General features: G+C 42.3%; 1 protein-coding gene across 12 annotated transcripts in view; it reads left to right on the forward strand.

Annotated features, from left to right (window-relative positions):
- The window catches only part of nav3 (neuron navigator 3), a 286,722-nt gene that overhangs the window by 136,220 nt on the left and 126,810 nt on the right, over positions 1 to 23,692 (forward strand). For 5 of the 12 annotated variants that reach the window (XM_058077401.2, XM_058077403.2, XM_058077404.2 and 2 more), the window contains exon 1: positions 19,937 to 20,742. The exons of 3 other annotated variants lie outside the window; for them this stretch is intronic. In XM_058077401.2, the coding sequence (XP_057933384.2) occupies positions 20,488 to 20,742 (255 nt within the window). In that variant the 5' untranslated portion in view covers positions 19,937 to 20,487. Of the gene's footprint in view, positions 1 to 19,935; positions 20,743 to 23,692 lie in introns of those variants that run through there. 4 more of the 12 variants (XM_078798165.1, XM_078798171.1, XM_058077405.2 and 1 more) reach the window with 3 other exon arrangements.

Below are 23,692 nucleotides of genomic sequence, written 5' to 3' on the forward strand. Positions count from 1 at the left end.
TTCTCAGGCTGGAATGACGCTGTCAGAACTGTTAGTTCATCATTATGTGTATTTTGGGGGTTGTTTGCCTTATCATAACAGCATAACAGGGGGTCTAAACACCATCATTATATGGGGAAAAACATATTTTGCATTGAAATTGTTCTTGAATGTGCAGGTGTACCTAATGATTTGGTTAGTGAGTGACATCCGATCCAGTCACAAGAAGTAGAAGATAAAAATATAAATTTAAAAAATCTAAAAAAGCAGTGCAGAACAGCAGCAGGAGAACTGTTGATGGAGTTATAGAATTATAGCATCATTGAGTGTTGAGCTTTCAAATATGTTGAGATATATTTGAGCGGCATTTAGAGCATAGTGCAATTTAAGGGTGTAACGAGCAATAACAGCTATGTTGTGTATTAATATTAGGGATAAGGGTTTTATGCTGCCGATTCCGATACCAATCATCAGTTAGTGATATCGGCCGATAGCGATCTCATAAGTGAACATTTTAAAATGTATTTATGATGAGTGCTATTGGCCAGGGGTGCCGTAAAAGGGGCAAAAGTTAGGACAATTCCAAGGTCTCCTCACTGCCAGGGAGCCCAAAAATTATATTTTTTTATTGTGGCCAAAATTTGCATTCCCACTGTTGGCTATATGATATTAAAAATGGAACCATAAAATCACCTTCATTTGTACGTGTTTCTACCAGTGTCTACCTGTTGTACACTTGTGTTTGTTTTTTAAACGTTGAGGTCCATTATGTGGTTGAAAAAACATCATGTTTATACATTTTGGAGGAGTGTAGATGAAAAACGTCTTTCTACTTGTGATTAATAGCGATTAATTATGAGTTAACTGTGGGCAAAATGTGATTTTAATCAATTGACAGCTCTAACGCACACACACATTAAACATCAAGAAACAGCACCATGTTTATACATTTTGGAGCACTGTAGATAGAAACGTCTTTTCACTTGTGATTATTGCGATCAATTATGAGTTAACTGTGGGCAAAATAGGATTTTAATCGATTGACAGCCCTAACGCACACATAGTAAACATGAAGAAACACAAGTATACAGTATTGTACTTAGAAAACACACAGTTACACAACATCGCTTCTTGTTAAAGCATCTTCCTGCTGGAGGATGTTGAGTGAATTGACTTTAGAGATAAAGCTGGATTCATGGCTGTAGCATCCTTTTTTCTCCCCTGCAGATAGCGCCATTAAGTATTTAACTTAATATTTAAGTTAAATTAAAAAAGGATGCCCGCATCTGGAAACTTTTGGGCATGTGAAGGAGATGGCTATATGTTTGGCCTTGATGAAGTTATCAAGGTCGACACATTGAGTCGACACAGCTTTTCCATTGGTGCAACCTGCAATATTGTGTACCACAGTCTCCGTTTTGCTGCAGAGGCCCATTTTCGTCTTGCACTTAGTGTCCTCCTGGATAAAATTTGCTGAGAAGTACAGACAGCGGATGCCATTAATGTTGCTGGTCAGCATGTCTTTTTCCAACTAATACGTGCAACGAATTTCCCTCAAGCTCCCTAAATACTTTCCGGTGGTATATGCTGGCATATATGCTCCTAATCTGATGTCAGTTTAGGAATATTTAACAGATTTCTCCAAATTGTCCTACCCCATCTAGATATGTGCTTTTTCAAAGTGACAGTATAATGGTTGACAGATAAACACAAGAAAAGTGAGGACGAGGAGACGGTGACATGTATTTGGGATTGCTGGGGGGGATAAAATACCATCTCGCTCACGTGTTAATATCACACAGTGTTTCTGTGAGAGTGTGTGGTTTGCGAGACAGCTCCCACCCATACTTGAACACTCGACCGGCATTAGAAAGGGTGTGCAAATGAGAGAACTTTATGCACTTCCACACTTCAGCCTCTTAATGCTGAATCATATCTCGCTCTTCCATATTCCCTCCTTGTGCTCGCTTTAATTTGCTTCTTACCTTTAAAAACTTTTTACCTCTCTGTAAACTCTGCCTCAAAGTCAGTGAAAGAGTCATTGACGAGTCTGTGTGTGCCAGTATCACTTTAAGGGGATGCGTTTATATATTTTCATTAAGGAGTGCTTGACTATAGATGTTGATAACTTTGCTTAGGCCACCAGTATAAATGTCGGCAAAATCCACTAAAATATATTTACAGATGTAAGAAACTCAAATTAGAGTTAAGTTACAGTAGAAACATGTAATTATCACTGTCAGCTAATATACATATATATATAAAATGTACATCTGAAGAAGATGCCGACCCAAAGGGTGGAAAAAAGAGAAGGGGTGCGGGGTAGGGGATGCATCAGTCATAGCCGAGCTGGAATGCTGGACTTTCTCATGGTGCGTTACTTAACCAGTTCAACATTATTTAAGCTGGCCCCCCCAAGGCTGGCCAGGATAAACAGCAAAACACAGTGCAGCGCCCAAGCACCATAATCACAATCATATACAAGTCGGCCAAGTGGTTATTATACGATACTTAGAATGGAGTGTCTCGGTCGAAGCCAGAGAACAAGAAAAATCACTTTAAAGTCTCTGACAGATCTGCTGAGGAGGAAAAGGAGATGATTTACAGACCATTATTCTGCTCTCCTGGTGACTTTTGACCTCACAAATTGTCATTGTTGGAATTCTGTGGAAAGAGCAATTTGGACATTAGTCATAATGTGTTGAATTAATCAGTTCATTTACTGGATTCATGTTTCTGTTGTGCACTGAGTGGTTACAGTGGTTCAATTCCACCCTCGGCCATCTCTGTGTGGAGTTTGCATGTTCTCCTCGTGCATGTGTGGGTTTCCTCCGGGTACTCTGGTTTCCTCCCACATTCCAAAAACATGCTAGGTTAATTGGCCACTCCAAATTGTCCATAACTATGAATGTGAGTGTGAATGGTTGTTTGTCTATATATGTCCTATGATTGTCTGGTGACCAGGGTGTACCCCGCCTCTCGCCCAAAGACAGCTGGGATAGGCTCCAGTAGGAAATGAATGAATGAATATTTCTATTGTCATGTTTTGCTCAAATTTGAAGAGTCTTCAACTCATTTGCTATCAAAGACGTATACGTTTTGGGGTTTTTTTGCACGAAAGGCAAAAAGAAGCGGAAATTTGTAAATAGTTCATGGTGTTATATTTGTAAATAAATTATTTTCATTTAAAAAAAAAATTTTGTGTTGTGTTGTGACAGTGATTGAGTTATTTTGACTAAGTATAAACATATATAGCTACATTTGTGCAAGTTATGCTTGTTGAAATGTACTATATCTTTTTACAAAAAGCTGCTTTTCCCTTTCTTGTTGAGAACTGATATCTTGCAGAAATTTGTTTTGTTTTGTTCTCTGATGAAAGATGAGGGTCTAATATTTATTTTGGTACATATAGCCCTAGGACACAATATTCAGTGTCAAAATTGTCAAAAATAGCCAGTACTGAGAGGGATGTCTTTTAAAAGATGTCTGGGACTGAATGAGTTAACAAACACAAAAGATCAGAGCGGAACTGCACACACAAAGTAGCAAAATAACAAAGCTATCTAGAAGGCCCATTTAGGGGCTAACTTAGCACTCACCATGGGAGGTAGAAACAGGAATGGAAGATACCAGGGAAGCTGCAACAGAATGCATCGGACTTACACATAGTGAAACACACAAATCTACTAAATTGCAAAGCCATGAATCACGATGAGTGATGGAATTTCAACCCTTTTAAGGGAGTCGGTTCTTTTGGCTCAGGTCCTTAAGGAGAACCGGCTCTTTTGGCACAACGCATTTTGAACAATCATGTGCGACTTTAACTAGAGGACGTCGTGGTGTAGTGGTTAGCGTTCTGGACTTTGGAGCGGAAGCCTCGGGAATCTCCGCTAGTAAGCACCATCGGTATTCGTCAAGAAGGGCATCCCGAATATAAAAGGCTCAATCCAAAAATCGCAATCAGGGAAAAACCCAAATGAAACAAACAAACGTGCCAGTTTAACTGAAAAAAAAAGATTGTTCACTTCAAAGAGCCAGCTCACACTGTTCACTTCAAAGAGCCAACGCCACAATTCGTTTTGTTGGTGACGGACATATCACTAGTTCCTACTAACAGGAGTGAAGATACTGCATATGTTGCCAGGTAGGAAACAGAAATAACACATTACCGTTTAAGCACAGACCAGTAAATAATGGCGTAACAGAGAAAAATCAAACCCAAGAGTCCAAACAGTTATGACATTGATAGGCCAAATCAGTGTCTTTTTTTATGTTGAGCCACCGTGGTGTAGTGGTTAGCATTCTGGACTTCGGAGCAAATGCCCTGGGTTTGAATCTCCACTAGCAAGCGTCATTGGTATTCGTCAGGAAGGGAATCCGGATTATAAAGTGCTCAAGCCAAGAATCAGTATGCGGATCAAAAGATCTGCTGTGATGAGTCCGAAATCAGGAAAAAAGCATAAAGAAACAAACGAAAGTGTCTTTTTGTAATATTTAAGGCAGGATGGAGGCTCCAGTGGTCAATGATATACAGTCCAATCACCACACTTCTTATTGGATTTGAGTGTTGTATGACCTAGACATGGTATTGATCCCTGGGGCAGGTTTGGTCCCCGACTGATCATTTGACCTTTGCTGGAAAGGCAGTTTTAGTGTTTTTGAACTGATGCTATCAAGCATCACAGAATTCCAATCCTTGGGAAGAATTCAGGGTCAGGGCTCTCGCCGGCGCCACAACAACAACTCCCGCGAACGCTCCAGACACTCCCCTCCTGCACAGTAATGACTTTTTGCTTCTTTGGTGAGATTTATGCATTTCAAATGCGGCCATGTTGTCTTTTAACAATCCCGGAATGAGATAACAGAACACGCGTCATCTTTACCAGCTGACAGACGGCGACGGCAAAATGCAGCATCACTCTGCCGAAAGGTCATTTGCCTCATTGGTGCACTGTCAGTGGTAATTACTTTGCTTTGAGCCTGAGAACAAACAACAGCATATTTGTGATTGTATGTGCTAAAAATGCAAATGAAGGAGAATGGAGGGAAATGTAGCTCAACATCAGAATATCTCCCTAATTTGTTTTTGGCTCATTAGGCCGGATCCTCCCCAAACACACAGCCCTCATGACTAGATTAGAAATAAATTGCTTAGCCCTTTAGCCACAATGAATGAAGAGAATAATCACTGTTAGACATGCCACAGGATAAATGACATATATGATGACAGCTTTTTCCATCAGCAGAATGGAGGCCGTATTAATAAGTCCATGCTGACCCAAAAGCACCCAGTTGAGACTAATCCATTTATTCCCTGCTCATCACCAAACTGCCCCCATCTGGAATAAATGGGCAAATACAGTAGCAGTAGTACTGTTATCTTGCAGGTATGATAATCACAGACTGCTTCACAATATCACAACATATGTTGGGATTCTTGTATGAACCGCAGCTCCCCACAACCCTAGCCAATGTTGCTACAGCCACGGTACTTTCCAGCCATTTCGACAACGATAGGTTTGGGTTGAATCATTTTATACATTCATTCATTTTCTACCGCTGTCTATCCTCATGAGGGTCGCTGGGGTGCTGGAGCCTATCCTAGCTGTCTTCAGGCGAGAGGTACACCCTGGACTGGTGGCCAGCCAAGAGTCACCAACCGACACGAATTTAGCCATATATACTTAGTCAAAATAACTCTATGTCACAACATAACACAAAAACTGGTTGTTTTAAATGAAAATAATTTATTCACAAATACAACACCATGAATTATTTACAATTTTCACTTCTCCCGCCTCTTTTTGCTTTCCTGCCCCAAAAAACCCCATTAAAGACGTGTATATATGTATATGTGTATATATGTATATGTGTATATATATATATATATATATATATATATATATATATATATATATATATATATATATATAGATCCAATCTTCAAATTTGAGCAAAACAGCCAATCACAGGGCACATAGTATAGACAAACCATTCACACTCACATTCATACCTATGGACAATTTGGAGTGGCCAATTAACCTAGCATGTTTTTGGAATGTGGGAGGAAACCTGAGTACCTGGAGAAAACCCACGCATGCACGGGGACAACATGCAAACTCCACACAGAGATGGCCGAGGGTGGAATTGAACTCTGGTCTCCTAGCTGTGAGGCCTGAGTGCTAACCACTCCCCTTCGTGCAGCAAGGATAGTGGATAGTAAATCTGCACCACTCTCAAGTATATCCAAGTATACTTTCTAAAGTATCAGCTAGTTTGGTTTTTGACTTTCCAGTCATGCAAATGCTGCTAAATACAATTGAAAGTCTCCTCACATCTGCTACCGGAGGCAAATACAAGTAAAACATCGGCCTTCATTGCTGCGCTCTAGCTTTTCAAACCACATGATTTTTGCTCATCCAAGCGTTTCTTTACATTGAGTGTCTAATAACACAGAGTAGGTCACAAATGAAAGCTTGGTCTTCTATGGATTTTTGGGGCTATTAGCCCCCCCGAAGGCATCCTTTCGTCCTGCTGGTTCTGCGGATCTGCACGGCAAAGTACTTGGGAATGCATTTGATTCTCCTCCACATCCAACAAACTGTGCTACATTAAAAGTCAGACGGGGTGCGCTCAGCTTCTATTAGATGTGGTCCACTGCCTGTATGGAGTTACTTGACCACAGGGATAGTCAAATTGAGGACTTGGTATCATGTAACTGTTAAATGTTGTCTTAACACAAGCAGTGGTATAGAAGTTAAAATGATGTTCTCCGAGTCTTCCCAGTCAGACTATTTCACCAATGTGAGTCGAGGTGCTGACAGCAAAAGAATTTTCTTGGACTGGCTTGAACGAAGCGTTGTAACGTCCTGCTGGTCTTGAAGCTATTTATAAAACCTCTTCAGTCTGACAAGGAAATTTCCTGAGGAAAAAAATAATAAGATACCTCAATTCAATACAATAGCGGCAGTTTTCTCCGATAAGGTAGCTTTTTCTGGTATGTCATCGTTCTTTTTTCCCCACTGTTCGAGTCAATAAGAAGGGAACAATCAGCAGTAGCGATGAAGAGAAAACACTCCATCCACGGTTATTAAAAAATGGTAGCACTTCCTTTGATGTGCCGGTCCAAATGGTCGCCGCCCCGTCGCCAGCGTTCACATTTCTATGACACCTGAGCAGAGAGTGCAGAGAACCGCTAACATGGACCTGTGAGAGTTGTGTGTTTTTTCATGTGGCCGCCGCACGAGGCCCGCAGCTCTGACACCACTGACGGTTATTTCAAGTGTGCTGACGTGGGGGGACTTTGGAGGGAACGCCAAGCGGTGCCTATTTCGAAGCATATGTTCGAATTTGTGGAGATAGAACGGCCTTTCATTGCTGTCAGCGACACATTGATTGCAAACCTCTATTCCAAAAATATTGTGATGAAGTGCTAGAGGAAAAAGATGGTCAGTTAATGAGTTAATGTGGCCAAGACTATAAATTATATGTCAGTGCTAGAAGATGTTGTTGATGTTGATGGCTTCATAGCAATCTCCAAATACCATGCAAATATGGGCTCAGTATGGAAACGGTACGACCTAAAATTAGAGCAATATACTGGATGCTTTGTCAGCAGTGATTCCCAAAAAGGACCAGTTTTCAGTGGGATGCGTGACCTATACTACATTCAATGTACAATGTATATTCACACATCCACACTCGTACTACAGTATCAGTGTTTATCAGTATCAGTGTTTTTAAAAAAGTAATTAGTTATAGTTACTAGTTACTGCTCAAAAAAGTTACTAACTTAGTTACTCCACTACAAAAGTAACTAGTTACCAGTAAAATAACTATTACCCCGCCCACAGCAAAGACGGGTACCATTACAGAGGTTTGCATTTATTGCAGTTGACAGGTGTTTGTGTGGGTTTGAGTTGCTCACACAGGACGTGGAAAAGTTGTTTTTTTGGGGGGGGGGACATTTTACCTTTGAAATCAACAAAGTTAAAGTAGTGTCTGTACTTCCATTTGGCAAATGCTGTTTGGCTGTGCTCTAAACACCCGCCCACCCAAGTTGTCTGATTGGCTGAAGACGCAATTTTACTAAACCGTAGCGAATCCTCGTTGCGTATGTGCTGTAAACACCGGCCCATTAAGTTTTCTGATTGGCTGAAGACGCAATTTTACTCAAATCTGAGCCAATCCTCATTGCTTATGTGGTTATCTCACCCCCTCCCTTGTCACTTTGCAACACTCTCACACTCTCACTGCACTGCAGATTAGTTATGAATTTGGTGACATATTTTTAGGCGTTATGCTGACAGTAAAAGTAATTAGTTAGATTACCCGTTACTGAAAAAAGTAACGCTGTTAGTAACGGCATGATTTTAAACGCTGTTATTCCCATCACTGTACAGAATATCTCACTCTCATTGGGTCATGGCACCGATGTAACCCACCTGGTTCAGCCAGTCCACAACGCTAGCCATCAAGCCAAAAGCACGGCCTGTCGCCTCAACTTATGTACTACGTATTTGACAGAAAAATAATTTCAGCCGCAACTTTCAGCATTTTATCACCAACTAACCTCACAGCATTCCCCAAATATGAAAATATGGCTTCTAATACTCAATTAACATGATTTCTACAATATACTCTGTGTGTGAATAACAAAATGCAGCATGTTGCATTTGTTTACCGTGATTGACAACCTCTGATTTGTGTTCAAGATGTATTTACTAATTTCCTTCCCCTTTGTATTATTTGAGGTTTGTTTGTGTTTTTGTTCTGTTTCGCATCAGTTCCATCGAACTAATGCCTCAATCTCCCCTCCGCAGAATCTGGAGGGGAGTTTGTTTATGAAATTAACATTCCTGGCCCTCGGTATAGAGGCACACAAATATACTTTGCTTTTTCTATCATCATGTTCCTGGTAATTTCACAGTCCACCAGTCAAGGGAGCACTCTCCAGCTGGTTGGGCTGGGTGTTTACGGCCTTTGCTTATGCTATTCAAAGTGGGGGTGTCATTTTGGATGTTTTTTGGCCTTCTCTTCCAACAAAGCATCTACTTGTGAAAGGACACAGAGATGCAAACAACTGCTTCTGCTTCGGCTCTTTTTCCTGAAGTCACAGCACATTAAATTAAGCAAAGGTCTGTTTTTGATTGTTTATCGTCCCTCTCACAACGGGTAATTCAACAAATTTTTCTTTATGATTTATGAGACGAGCCGACTCCCTGTCTTTTGTTGATGTTTCGCAGTTTGTTTCCATGACAGTGCGGTGTGTCATTACAGAGCCATTAAAGGTAAAAGTACAAAACACAATAAACTGAAAAGGCTTCACTGATGTCAAACCGAAGCCCTGCATTGGATTGTGTTGGGGATGTGAAAAATTACTGTTACTTTCTCTGCACATCTTTCTCTTCTGTGTTATATTAATCAAACAACAGCGACTGCAGCACCCAGATGTTATTTACTGGCAACTGGTGGTGTCCTTTCTGGAAAAGTCTTTGCTTACAGTGCATCCTCCAATTCCTATGATAAATATGAAAAGACAGCAGCAGTAGAGGAAGTGGCTCACTTTCATGCTGGAGTTCTTTTGCAGAAAGGCTTTGGCAGCTCTGGGTGTCATCTTCTGGTTCTTCCATAGTTTTTTTTAAAAAAAAGAACATATGAATCAAAACAGCAGACAGACATCGACATGGATGAGAGTTATCTGTTTGATAACCAGGCTTTCTGGTTCTGCCCTGCAGCAAGTGTTGGGGTCAATCAGAACCAGAGAATGTGATTCTTTCCATTCCATCCCTGGCAAACATCTGACAGATGTCAGACTAAATCGGCAGGTCTATGGCATTAACGTTAGTATGATCAGATTGGATGAAAGTTCCATGTCAAACTGCATCAGACCTGCGTCACTCCAACGTCATCTTCAGACTCTTCGTATTTGGACTAAGCTCTGTCCTGCACTTCTAATGATACCATAATGTTGGTATTGCGGCACTGAATGGTCTGGGTGGTAGAGTGGTAGTCTCCCTTAGTTCTAACTAAGGATCGACCGATACATCGGCCGGCCGATATATCGGGACGATATTTGCGTTCTTTACTTGAATTGGTATCGGCTGATACGCGCGTGGGTTCGCCGATGTATTTTTCCGCTGCATGATTTACAGGCATGCATCCGCCGGGCTGCTTTGTGTGCAGCGGCAAAAGCAGTATCGGCCACAAATATCGTCCCAAGCAAAATCGGTCATCGGCTAAGGATGATGGAAAAAAAATGGTATCGGCACGAAAAAAACTTATCGGTCGATCGCTAGTTCTAACTATGAAACTGTAACTCGATCGATCGGCCACAGATCTGTATCGGCCGATATCAGTGGAAAAAGGACGGTCTCAACATCGGCTGATATGTGCTTAAAAACACATATCCCCAGCACCAATCAGCGCTTTAGATTTCGATTGGTGCGGCATTTGGGGCACAGGGTGGTGAGTTTGAGGCTTGCGATGTGATCACCCGTCAGGCAGCGGCTAAAGTGCCGATGCCAACCCGCTGTACTTGCGACTGTGGTCAAAATTTGGGGATGAATCCCCGCCTTAGTAAGGATTTGGGAGCACTTTTAGTGCAGGAGGAACTTTCATTGTGTGCGGGGCTGTGTCGGACTCCGGATGACGTATGACGAGTGAACACTTGTCATCGGGCAGTACATTACACGGCAATATTCTAACGTGTACACTCTGACGTGCATCACTAAGTCAGTGAATGAGTTCTAAAATCAGAGGCGTCACAAGAGTTGTGTCCCATTTCCATCATGCAGCAAAGAGCGGCACGCTGGCCCGAGTTATGTCTCATTTACAGTGAAGTTATAGCTGGGTGTTATGAGCCGTACAGTGCAACACTGCGAGCGTACACACTCTTCTCAGAATGGCAGTTGGGCCAAGGGGAGAAGGGGTGCTTATAACTGATTTCTCCAGGCCTTTTATAGCCTGGTGCCCACGCGCCAGTGCCCACCCACTGTCGAGGAAGTGTCAGCAGGCAGAATCCCAAACAATGGCCCCGTCAGGCCTTTCAAAGCCAGATTAACTCCCCTGACCCGCCTGTTTGGGAATTGGCAAGCCTGTGGCAGGCTGCTTGGGCAAGAGCAGAAGACCTTAATTGGACAACTTGCAAGTAGTGGTGGAGGGGTGGTGGAAGGAGAGTTGGCGGCAGTCACCTGCTCTTAGCCTTGTTTAGTTTTCATTATAGTGACACAAGAAGGAGTTACTGGCTTGATGCTTGCAGCTCTCAGCTCTTTGTAAAGCCTGAGTGCAGCCAGTAAAGACAAGAACAGCGCTCCATAATTTTTAAAGGTCCCCTATTATGCAAAATTCACTTTTTAATGATGTTTTGATGTGTCCCTAGAGCCTGTTTATGAACACCAAGAATGAGGAAAATCCCGCCTCACTTGTTTGTTCATTTTGATTTTGATGTTCCGGGTTTACATGATGTCATGAATATGCGTGCAAGATGGCATTGCCACAGAGCCAAGCATTTCATTGACAAGTGGCATAGAAAATGGATGGATGGTGCCGCAATGATGCCTCTCTCCACCAGTGGGAGCCAGGGGAGCACAGAGGGAGGCTGACATTATTGTTATATATATTATTATCATATTATTGTTAGGGCGGCGCGGCGGTCTAGTGGTTAGTGCGCAGACCTCACAGCTAGGAGACCAGGGCATCTCTGTGTGGAGTTTGCATGTTCTCCCCGTGCATGCGTGGTTTTTCTCCGGGTACTCCGGTTTCCTCCCACATTCCAAAAACATGCAACTCCAAATTGTCATAGGTATGAATGTGAGTGTGAATGGTTGTTTATGTTTTGTTCTATATGTGCCCTGTGATTGGCTGGCGATCAGTCCAGGGTGTACCCCGCCTCTCGCCCGAAGACAGCTGGGATAGGCTCCAGCACAGCCCGCGACCCTCGTGAGGAAAGAGCGGTAGAAAATGAATGAATGAATATTATTGTTAGATATTGACATTCTGTGGTTTCTAGTGGGTTGATAAGCTCATTGAGAGTGCACTGATAACCCCAAATTGACCATAGGTATGAATGTGAGTGTGAATGGTTGTTTGTCTATATGTGCCCTGTGATTGGTTGGAGACCAGTCCAGGGTGTACCCAGCTTCTCGCCCAGAGAGGGCGAGATGCCTCCTAACCCAAGTGAGGATAAGCGGCATAGAAAGTGGATGGGTGAACAATTGGAGACTCAAAATTGGGAGTGTCAAACTCGTGCCATGGAGGGCCGAGGGACTGCAGGTTCTCTTTTTTCTTTAGGTGATTTTAATGACCAACCCCTCCTTCAATGTGAGGAATGGAGCTCATCAATTAAATCACCTGTTGTCGGCCCATAGACATGAATGTGAGTGTGGGTAGTGTCTTTGATGTTTATCTATATTTATTGACTTGTTCTGGTACATTTTTGTCAACTGTGACCTGAGATTGGAAGTGTAACAAAGAGATTCAGCACTTCTCAGTGAGCCAAATAGGAAGGAAGTCAGAAAGGATTTGACTTTTTTGGCAGCTTCGGAATTCTCCCTTTCCTCCCCGTTTTGATTTACTTCCTCTGGTACAAGACAAAAATAAAGCCTGTGTTACTCAGGGGGATGGCTTTCAAAGTCATTCCAACCCTTTAATCACATTGTGGTACCAGTAACAATCATGCAAATACAAGTGTCAATAGACACTCTTGCCTATACTTATCCAGTGTATTGGGGCACTGAGATGTGAGGGTTTGGACATAAATCACTGTAAATGCTCCTCCGTACCCACCAAGTTCAGAGCACAATGTCATGATGCTCGGCTGTCTAATTACAGATCCCTTGTTACTATGAAAGGGCGACACCAGCTGATTTGTGACAAGAATACTCTCAGCCTTGTTATGGATTTTATTTTTATCCCACTTTGTATTCTATATGGACGAAACTATATCATGCTAATATTTGGGGTGAAAACAGCTGCCCTGTTCAGTAATACCTTTAGGTATCGTCACCATCACGTTCCTCTGTCGGCTTACTGGACAAGCGTAAGTGCAGTTTCAGAAGCCTTTTTATGGTGACATAAATGCAGGAATGCACTTTGAAAAAACATGCTGAGGTTGCTAAGGTGAAAGAGGAAATGAAAACATATCAAAAAACATGCACTTTTGGGTTTATCAAGCACCTAGCCTATCGCTACATGTTACACAGCTTGGATTTATTAACATAAATCTTGCATGTTGTATCTGCAGTAGCCTACTGAACCAATTTTATTGTTTTTAAAACAGCAAATAGACACAATGAGCAGGTTTTATTGAAACACATTGCTGTTATCATTGAAAACATTGATATTGCATAATATGGGACCTTGACGGTGGTGGCTGGGGCGGGGGTGGTTGTGCTGCAAACGCTAGTCAACAGGATGTACGGCCGCCACAACTTGTGTCAGAGCAGAGAGGAACTCCCACCGACATCCCGCTGTCTTGTCACGCACACACAATCATAGGTCTTTCCTCCACATCCTTGGACCTTTGCAGAAAGCCCCTGAATAGTTGCTCCATGGGTCAGAGTGTACAATTAGATGACTGTCCTTGCCTCTCCACTCATTCCTCCTCCTCCTCGTCGTCAGTGTCACATAAATCAAAACATAGAGCATGATCCCCTCCAGCTGTTTTTCCTCCTATACGTAGTTTACAAGACAGTCAACATGTACAGTATAGCTTTTTGGGCTGCGTTTAAAGGGATTTTTAACAAGCAAGTAGACGTTAAAGATAATGAGATGTTGAACACTGAATGCTGTATGTCGGAGTGCATGTCCATAGAGCGGTATGGCATGGTCCTCACATCTGGGATGGTTGACACTTTGCCAGCTTCCAGGGCTGACGGCCCTTTTTCTTTCAAACCGCCCTCTTTAATCAGATGACGGCGTTAAAAAGCTGACATTCCTAACGAGACGCCCAGCGCTAATGAGGGCCAGTCCGATGAACCCCAGGCCGGCCGCAGATGATGGCAATATGTGTTTATCAGATGAGCAAACAACAAGCTGTCCCTATTTACAGCCCACTAGATGGAGGTTAAAAGCCATGTGTGTCTTTACCACACATTTAAAATTAATGAGGCTTAAGCTAGTTATTGGAGGACACTTGCTTTATGTCTGCCAATCGCTTGTAACAGCAGTGTCCAAAATCCGGTTTGGGGACATTTGCACCCCAAAGCTAATTTTTTGTTAGCTCAAGGAATATGAACAACACACTCAGAGACAGCTTCTTTCCCAAAGCCATCACTGCAATGAACATAAATGATCAATATGGATGTTGTATTTGTGCCCTGTGATTGGCTGGCGACCAGTCCAGGGTGTACCCCGCCTCTCGCCCGAAGACAGCTGTGATAGGCTCCAGCAACCCCGCGACCCTCGTGAGAAAAAGCGGTAGAAAATGAATGAATGAATGAATGAATGGATGTTGTATTTTAATGCATCTTTTACTCAACTCTATTTTTTATTTAGTTTTTCTTCACTGTAAAGCATCTTTGAGTACTCTGAAAAGTGCTATACAAATAAAATGTATTATTATTATAATTATTATAATTATTATTATTATTACTGCACTACTAAATCACACATCTCACTGTTATGTACAATAAGCTTCAAATGTGCAATACAGGACTTATGTGCAATAAGATTAATTAATTCAAGTGAAATTCATGTACAATATGTGCAATTCTACATTTTGTTTACTGCAATTCTACATTTTGTTTACTGTATGGGTTATTGTTTTTGATGTACATATACAGTGAAGAAAATAAGTATTTGAACACCCTGCTATTTTGCTATTTCTCCCACTTAGAAATCATGGAGGGGTCTGAAATTTTCATCGTAGGTGCATGTCCACTGTGAGAGAGATAAACTAAAAAGAAAAATCCAGAAATCACAATGCATGATTTTTTAACAATTTATTTGTGTGATACAGCTGCAAATAAGTATTTGAACACCTGTGTATCATCTAGAATTCTGACCCTGAAAGACCTGTTAGTCTGCCCATTAGAAGTCCACCTGCACTCCATGTATCATCCTGAATCAGATGCACCTGTTTGAGGTCGTTAGCTGCATAAAGACACCTGTCCACCCCATACAATCAGTAAGACTTTAACTTGTAACATGGCGAAGACCAAAGAGCTGTCCAAAGACACCAGAGACAAAATTGTACACCTCCACAAGGCTGGAAAGGGCTACGGAGCAATTACCAAGCAGCTTGGTGAAAAAAGGTCCACTGTTGGAGCTATCATTAGAAAATGGAAGAAGCTAAACATGACGGTCAATCTCAATCGGAGTGGAGCCCCATGCAAGATATCACCTCGTGGGGTCTCAATGATTCTAAGAAAGGTGAGGAATCAGCCCAGAACTACACGACAGGACTTGGTCAATGACCTGAAAAGAGCTGGGACCACCGTTTCCAAGGTTACTGTAGGTAATACACTAAGACGTCATGATGTGAAATCATGCATGGCACGAAAGGTTCCCCTGCTTAAACCAGCACATGTCAAGGCCCGTCTTAAGTTTGCATATGACCATTTGGATGATACAGAGGAGTCATGGGAGAAAGTTTTATGGTCAGATGAGACCAAAATAGAACTTTTTGGTCATAATTCCAATAAGCGTGTTTGGAGGAAGAAGAATGAAGAGTACAATCCGAAGAACACCATCCCTACTGTGAAGCATGGGGGTGGTAGCATCATGCTTTGGGGGTGTTTTTCTGCACATGGGACAGGACGAGTGCACTGCATTAAAGAGAGGATGACTGGGGCCGTGTATTGTGAGATTTTGGGGAACAACCTCCTTCCCTCTGTCAGAGCATTGAAGATGGGTCGTGGCTGGGTCTTCCAACACGACAACGACCCGAAGCACACAGCCAGGAAAACCAAGGAGTGGCTCCGTAAGAAGCATATCAAGGTTCTAGCATGGCCCAGCCAGTCTCCAGACCTGAACCCAATCGAAAATCTTTGGAGGGAGCTCAAACTCCGTGTTTCTCAGCGACAGCCCAGAAACCTGACTGATCTAGAGAAGATCTGTGTGGAGGAGTGGGCCAAGATCCCTCCTGCAGTGTGTGCAAACCTGGTGAAAAACTACAGGAAACGTTTGACCTCTGTAATAGCAAACAAAGGCTACTGTACCAAATATTAACATTCATTTTCTCAGGTGTTCAAATACTTATTTGCAGCTGTATCACACAAATAAATTGTTAAAAAATCATGCATTGTGATTTCTGGATTTTTCTTTTTAGTTTATCTCTCTCACAGTGGACATGCACCTACGATGAAAATTTCAGACCCCTCCATGATTTCTAAGTGGGAGAAATAGCAAAATAGCAGGGTGTTCAAATACTTATTTTCTTCACTGTATTTACATTTATTCTGAACAGCACCTACCCCTTTTTATTTATATTCTTTTTATTTTTATTTTTTTCGTTATTTTATTTTTGTTTTTACTTAATACAAAATGCAGCGTGGAGTTGCACTCAAATTTCGTTGTATGCAATACATAAAATAAACAAAATGTATTGGCTTATATAATATTTATAGTACAGTCATACCTGGTTTGAGTTGATATGTAATGTGACTGTTTTGCATGTTTTAAAATGGCCATTTTTCCATTTGGGATAAATGTTAGGTTGATATTTTCCAGGTGTACTTTTTAGTAGGGCGCTCTCTTCTGGGTTTTTTGCTGCCAATTCCGATACATGAAAGAGATCGGCCGATATCATGGATAACAAATAGGTAATTGTTAATACATTTTTTGCCGTCATTTGTGTAAAACGATTAGTTGTACTCTTTGACACAAAGCTGAAACTACTACTTTTTACTACTTTGTATGTATTGATTCATAAGAGATGTCTATTAATGTGTCGGACCTTGCTGTTACGCTCCAACTCTGCTGCTTGGAGGAGTGTTTAGTGCGCGGGCGGCTTACCGTGGAGAAACCGAGGGTTGACTGGGGAGCAGGAATGTATGTGTGAATCCCAAATAAGAGGCAAGAGTCATGGAAAGTGGAGGTTTATCTCCTCGGGGGGGGGGGGGGGGGGGGGCGTCACGCTTGATGTATGGTGGCACATGCCCGTGTTCGACCACCACTTTGTCCTATGCGAGGTGGCAAGTGTGTGTTTGTTTTCTTTTCCACGTTGTCCGACGTGCGCTTGACTGATAGCATTCAGACTGCTGACAGGACCAGGTGGATGTCTATCTATGTCTTGTCCCATGGGGGATGTGTTGAAGCGCTGGGTGTGATTGTGCGTACGTGATGGGAGGGTGGAAGGTGTTTGACCCCCCCTTATCTCCGGCACCCCGGAGTGTTTGTTTTCACAGCCCTTGGTGCAGAAGTCACGTGACCCTGGGCAGTATCTTTCATTTGCACTTACACACACCAGCTAGTGCAGTATAACAACCGCATCCGTGTGTGGAACAAATAGGGAGGTGTTCTTGACTGGCTGGAAAATTGTTCATCGTTTAGTTTTCCAAAGAACACTGAACATAACACAGATATTTACTAAAATTTAAAGGAAAGATACATCAAGGTCTACCTTAAATGTATTATATTATTGTCATCCCTCGCCACTTTGTGCTTCACTTTCATGGTTTTTCTAAATATATTCAAAACTATCGTGTTTGATGACAAAATGTATCCAGAAGCAATGGTACATATTTTTTGGTTTTTGTTTGTATTTTCAAGCCTAAAAATGACTAAATGACTAAATGTATGAAAATACATTTCAGATGTAATTACATTGATGTAATAATCGACTCTGGTCACTAGGTGTCCGTAATGTTACATTAGCCACTGCTAGCTGGGTTTTATGTCTTATTTTCAGTGACTTTGGGTAATAGGAGTGTAAAAAGGTAACTATAGGGGTGCTGTTTCATATCTAGAGAGCTTTAATATTGTTAAAAGCTGTATTTAGAATGTCGTACACGAGTTTTTTCATGCTAAATATTCAATTTATAAAGAAGGAATCCTACTTCACAGAAAGTCTGAAGCTGACTGACGGCTCGTTCATTAGTTGATTGATTAGGTTAGTCATAAAGATGTGTAGCGAAGCCTGTTTTTGCAAAGCTGTTCTCCGTTAAGCAGTGAACGTGCACACGTACACACAGGGCAGTCTCATCTAGCTTTGGGCGGGTCAGAGGTGGTATTATGTCCATGAGAATGGAGGGTTTTTGTTTATAATAATAAGAAAATCTGGAACTTCAACCTCAACCATTTCAGGGCCTCTTTTTTCAAAACAGACTGAAAAAACATACATACAGACACATACTGTGTTACTGTTATAACGTCAAAAGCTATTTTTTATTAGTTTGATTATTCCACCCTTATAATGAGATTTATGGCGGTGGAATCCATTTTCATTGATATGATTACATAAAATGTGGGTCTTTTTGACATATGTTTTTATACATATATTAATAATCCACTCACTTCTCTCAACATTTAAAATATAGCACAGTCGGCTGTGGCGTATAAAATAGTCAGCCGTGGCAGCCAAACACAAAGGTGCTGACTCTCCTTTCATGGTTTGTGTAGATAGAAGAAAATTTGCAATCTGCTGTGCGTGTATTGACTTTGGAGCTGGTCTCTATTATTAAGTAGGAACAACCAGCGCTATGTTACCAAACTGGCTCCTTGATCATGCAGCTATCTGGACTGCCCTCAGCACTGACATACATTTCCCTGCAACTGCTGTGAATGTGGGTAGTTTTCCTGTCATCTTGGCGGAAACCTGTCTCAGCGACCCCTGTGAGATAGGACCTCATCAAAGACGGGTTTCCAGACGCTCCTGAGAGGTTGGATGCTCGTCAAGTAAAGCTCCAGCCCCTGCAGCTCTGCAGGCAGACGCAGTCAAGAGTTGGATGTCTGCCACTCATTACGTGCTATCCTGTTGTTTTAGGCCTGTCATGATAGCCCCTGGTGCATGATTGGAAACATGTTGAAGCTGGTGCTACTCCTGGTCTATATTGAGACCATTGCCTGTCAAAGACTTGTGATGGCAATATGAAAGTGCCTAGGATGCAGCAGAGGGTAAAGTTATTATTTCATACTTAACTGACTCCTCATAATATCAACGTTTGTCTTAACATGCGCGTTAGTTTCAAAGTTAAGACACCACTTTTGTCAGCTGGAGATGACAGTTTGTCCAACACAAGTTTAAACAAGCTTGGGAGAAAGACTTCCTTTCCAAAACTGCTGCTACCACCATCATCACAAGGCTTATGAGTGACACATTCCATCCAAAAACTGAATTGGGATAAGTAAACAATTTTTGCAATGTCCTGATAAAGGTTGTTTTTCAAGTTTTTTAATATATATTGTGAAACTAGAACCTTAAAAATAATAGTTACCAGTTGTAGTATAACTAACTAGCTGGCTGTCACTCATGGCTGTTGGTATTGACATAGATATCTGTCTTGGGCCAATTACATTCATGCGGGTGTTATGATAGGCCACACACTTTAAATGAAGCTAACTTTAGTAGCTAAACTTGGCCAAATTGCTATCATTAGCTGACAACAAACATAAGTAGCACATGTGTTAGTTTGTCCGGCTTACACACTCAAAGTAGGAAGGGATGTCACACTTGTATGTTTAAATGTTGGCTCCCTTTAGGCAACTGGTGGAACAGCTTTCATCATCTTCTCTTTGGTCTTCCTCTACGCCTCCTACCTGGCAGCTCTAATATGCCTGAACCATCTCAGTCTGGCCTCTCTGACTTTATCTCCAAGGCCTCTAACATGTAATGTCCCTCTGATGTACTCGTTTCTGATCCTATCCATCCTGGTGACTCCCAATGAGAACCTCAGCATCCTCATTTATGCTACCTCCAGTTGTGCTGCCTGTCTTTTTTTCACTGGAACTGTCTCTAGCCCAAACCACTACAGTTTTGTATACTTTCCTTTCATTTTAGCTACAACTCTTCTATCACAGCTTTCATACACTCCCTTTAACTGGAATGAATTAATCTCTCAACAGCATTACAATTGTATTTCCAAGACGGTTCCAGAGCGGAAAGTGCATTGTCAGTTGTGTTGAGGAAGACACACACATGCAAACACACTCTGTAAGCTCTCCTTAATCATAGTTTTGCCGATTGCTGTTTCTCCGCTTGAGGAGTTCATGTCCCCTTGAACTACTCTGGCCGACTTTGCGGTGTGCTGCTGACAGTGAGAGTGAGTGAGTGAGAAAGGGAAAGAAGGGGAGGGAGTAGTGTTGCCTGTGGGAGGAGAAGGAGGAGGAGGTAGTGAGTTGGAGGAAGGAGTAGGCTTCTCAGTTTCTGTATGTCCTGCTTGCTGTAGGCAACAGAATGAGCGCAGTTGCTCTCCTCTCAGTTTGAGAGGCAACTGCTCTTTTTTCCTTTTTTTTTCCTTTTAGTTTTTATTCCATCCAAGACATCGATAAAAGTCATTTTCAAAGCCCTGTCACGGACCCGTGTGTCCAGCTCTTTTGTAATCATTTTGTAAACCAGGGGAAAGTACCATGCCGGTAGTTGGCGTAGCCTCCAAACTCAGGCAACCCTCCACGGTGAAGCCAGTGCACACCGCTCTCCCCATCCCCAGCAGCCTTCGGGCGACCAACACCTCTCAGGACTTCATGGCCAGGCAGCAGGAGCTCAAGGCAAGTGAGGGTGTCCCGATGCTTTCCTGCCAGCTGTCAGTCAAGTCTGAGTACCAGCCGACAAGAGCAACAGAAGGAAAGTCTAAGACTGAAACGGAGGAGAGCAGGATCTGCAAGGTTAGTAGTTAGATCATCTAGTAGTGGGATTGTCAGACCAGAGTTTCCCATGTTTGGTTGAGCAGGTGCATGGAGGTGACTCATGTGCACTAGGGAGGGATGTTTGCCACCATGAGCCATGAGTAAGGGATTACCTCATCCTGATGCTCTATCATTTTCTGTCGTTTGCAGGAAATAGATGATTGCTGATGTGTTTAGTCATTCTTTAGAGTGGCGTAGAATCACTTCCAAGGAAGTTAGCTGTTTTGTGGTATCTTAAGAACATGCACACCTTGTCTCTCCTTTTGACCTAATAATGTCAAACCCGTAGCGATCAACATCTCAGACTATGCCGATTGTTTCCTTTCGTGCAGGTCTATCACTTGATTTCTCAGGCTCCGGCAGCTGGGGGCGGGGTCATTTTCAAAATTCCCCGCCAACTACTTTCAGCAGCACCTCATCATGAGCTGTCAGAGCGCTGACCGAGTCATTGCCGTTAGGCTCGAGCTGTCCTCCTCTTCTTCTGACAGTGCTTTGCATTCTGGATTCTTTTCCACGGCTTTAAGACGTTCCGTAGCGAACAAAGATTTCCTCGTGACCGGGAGGAAACGTGGGCCGGAGACATCAAAGCACGGGTCAGCGCTCTGCTGGCTGACTCTAAATCCTCACAGCGTGTCCGTGACTGAGTCTGAGCCTGCGGGGCCTGTGTGAGAGGGCGGGGGGTGACGAGAGCTTTATCATTAACCTGCTGTTGAAAAGCAACGTAACTTGCAAACTTGTTAGCAGAGTCGGTTGACTTGATTGACACCGGGATGTAATTCCTTTGGTTTATGGGGTGTCTCAATTTTTTGACTTAACTTTAAATGACATTTGTGCTGAAAATGCTTTGGAATACATGTTAGCATAAATGCAACATAGATATCCTAACAGTTTTATATTCATAAGGCAAATGATTGATTACTTACGGCAAATTGCAGTTGCCAAGTCCTCTCCATTCCTCTACAAGACATTTTCCTTGATGGAAGCTCGTCTCCTTCAACCAAGCTTCCTCAGATTTTACAGATATACACTTGTCAGTCTCACAAAGATGTGTACCAAACACTACAACACCCGAAAGCTACAGCATCACATCATCATCATCATCACAATTACTAAGGAACTTAGCCCTGTGAAGGCATTCAAGGAAGACAAACCTCTGTCATTGTTTCCAGTGTTGAACACAATGGTTCTGCAAAGCAGATAAGAGTAACAACAGTTCTTGAGTGTGATGATGTTAGCAGAGGTCCGCACATCCGATGTTGTCTTTCAGGAATCGAAGGAAGTTGTTCCTAAGATGCACAAAGCTGGCATCAAATCCTTTCTCATATTCCAAATGTCTTCTGTGTTTGGATTCATGCATTTGACAGATAAGTTTGTAGAAATGTCATACATTTGTCTCCAAGAGGAAGAGCGTACTGAAATGATGCAAGGTGCTATTAGCTTGTCTGATATAATGAAAAGGCCGCAATTATACTGTCAGGATGAGAATTTTTTTTTGGGGGGGGGTATGACTCACAGGTAATCTTGGCAAGATTATACAATCCATATGTGCTGATTGACAGCAAAACCTTTACGATTCTGTCACGAAATACCCAGCAGTGAAGTCAAGTATGTATTCTTACTTCCTGTTTTGGTTTCATCTGAAGGCTGTTTAGGAAGCTAACTAGTCGGGCCTGATTTATATGATAGTTTTGACAGCAAAACGTTTCGGTCACAAAATACCCATCAGTGAAATCAAATACGTATTCTTACTTCCTGTTTTGATTTCATCTGCAGGCCGTTTCGGCAGCTAACTAGTAGGGCCTGATTTACCTGCTGGTTTTGACAACAAAACCTTCATGATTCTGTCATGAAATACCCAGCAGTGAAATCAAGAATGTATTCTTACTTCCTGTTTTGGTTTCATCTGCAGGCCGTTTAGGCAGCTAACTAGTCGGGCCTGATTTATCTGCTGGTTGTCTAAGTAGTGAAATCCAACAATATCACCATCATCAACAATGATTGGAATCACGCTGGATTAATGGAATTATCAGGCCCGTTTCAGGTGAAACGAGAGTGTTGTTAGTTTTGTACACCACCTGCAATCTCTAGAAGCCTCCCCACGTTAATCCATGTATGATTTTGCCTGTCAGAAACTCCTATCTCTGCGCCTTTGTGTGATGGAGACGAGAACAAGAGGCGACGTCGGCTCCTCCTGTTGTATTCTCTCCCCTGACAGTTCAAATTAGTCTTTAGCCTCTGGTGCTGTGCGATGACGAGCTGGAATGAAGAGCGTATCTGACTTGACTGGGCTTTAATGGGGTGTCAGTGCCACCGCCACTGATAGAGCATGATCTTGTGCATGAAGTGGTCAAAACTGTCAAAATGAATGTAGGTATTTAATCGCTTGTTAATGTACATTTTCTTTCTTGAGGTACAGCAAGCGAACAAGTGGGTGCGCCTTTATCTGTTGCATACATGAGCCAAGGGTTTCTATTTATGTTAACAATGAATGTTATCCTGAATGTGAGTGTGCAAGCGTGTGTCGGAAGTGGATGTGACAGACACACTCACCCACTCACTTAGGAACTTCCTGTTGATTATCTCGTGTCCGCACGGTCACAATCAAAGCCTTGTTTTTTGTTTTTTTTTGCTTAGCGCCTCATGTAGATTTGTGGCTGAAATGCAGGTCAAACTGTGAATATGACAGAGCGGGTCATATACTGAAAAAACATCCCTCATGGCCTCTTTTCATGTCTTGTGTACTCTTGTGAAAGTCTGGAGCTTTTTGCCCATGAAATATGACTTTCATATATGGTAACCTATAAAACAGACTCACAGCTGTATGTATTCTGCAGAGAGTCCATGATTTTGTCTTATTTATCCTCTGCAGGCATGCAATTAGCCGTTCATATAGCCCAAATCATAAATCATATAGTCAGCCAAATCTAGT

This window comes from Doryrhamphus excisus, linkage group LG2 (assembly GCF_037039965.1).
Source record: "Doryrhamphus excisus strain RoL-2023G ecotype Guam linkage group LG2, RoL_Dexc_Guam_v1.1, whole genome shotgun sequence".
Lineage (NCBI taxonomy): Eukaryota > Metazoa > Chordata > Actinopteri > Syngnathiformes > Syngnathidae > Doryrhamphus > Doryrhamphus excisus.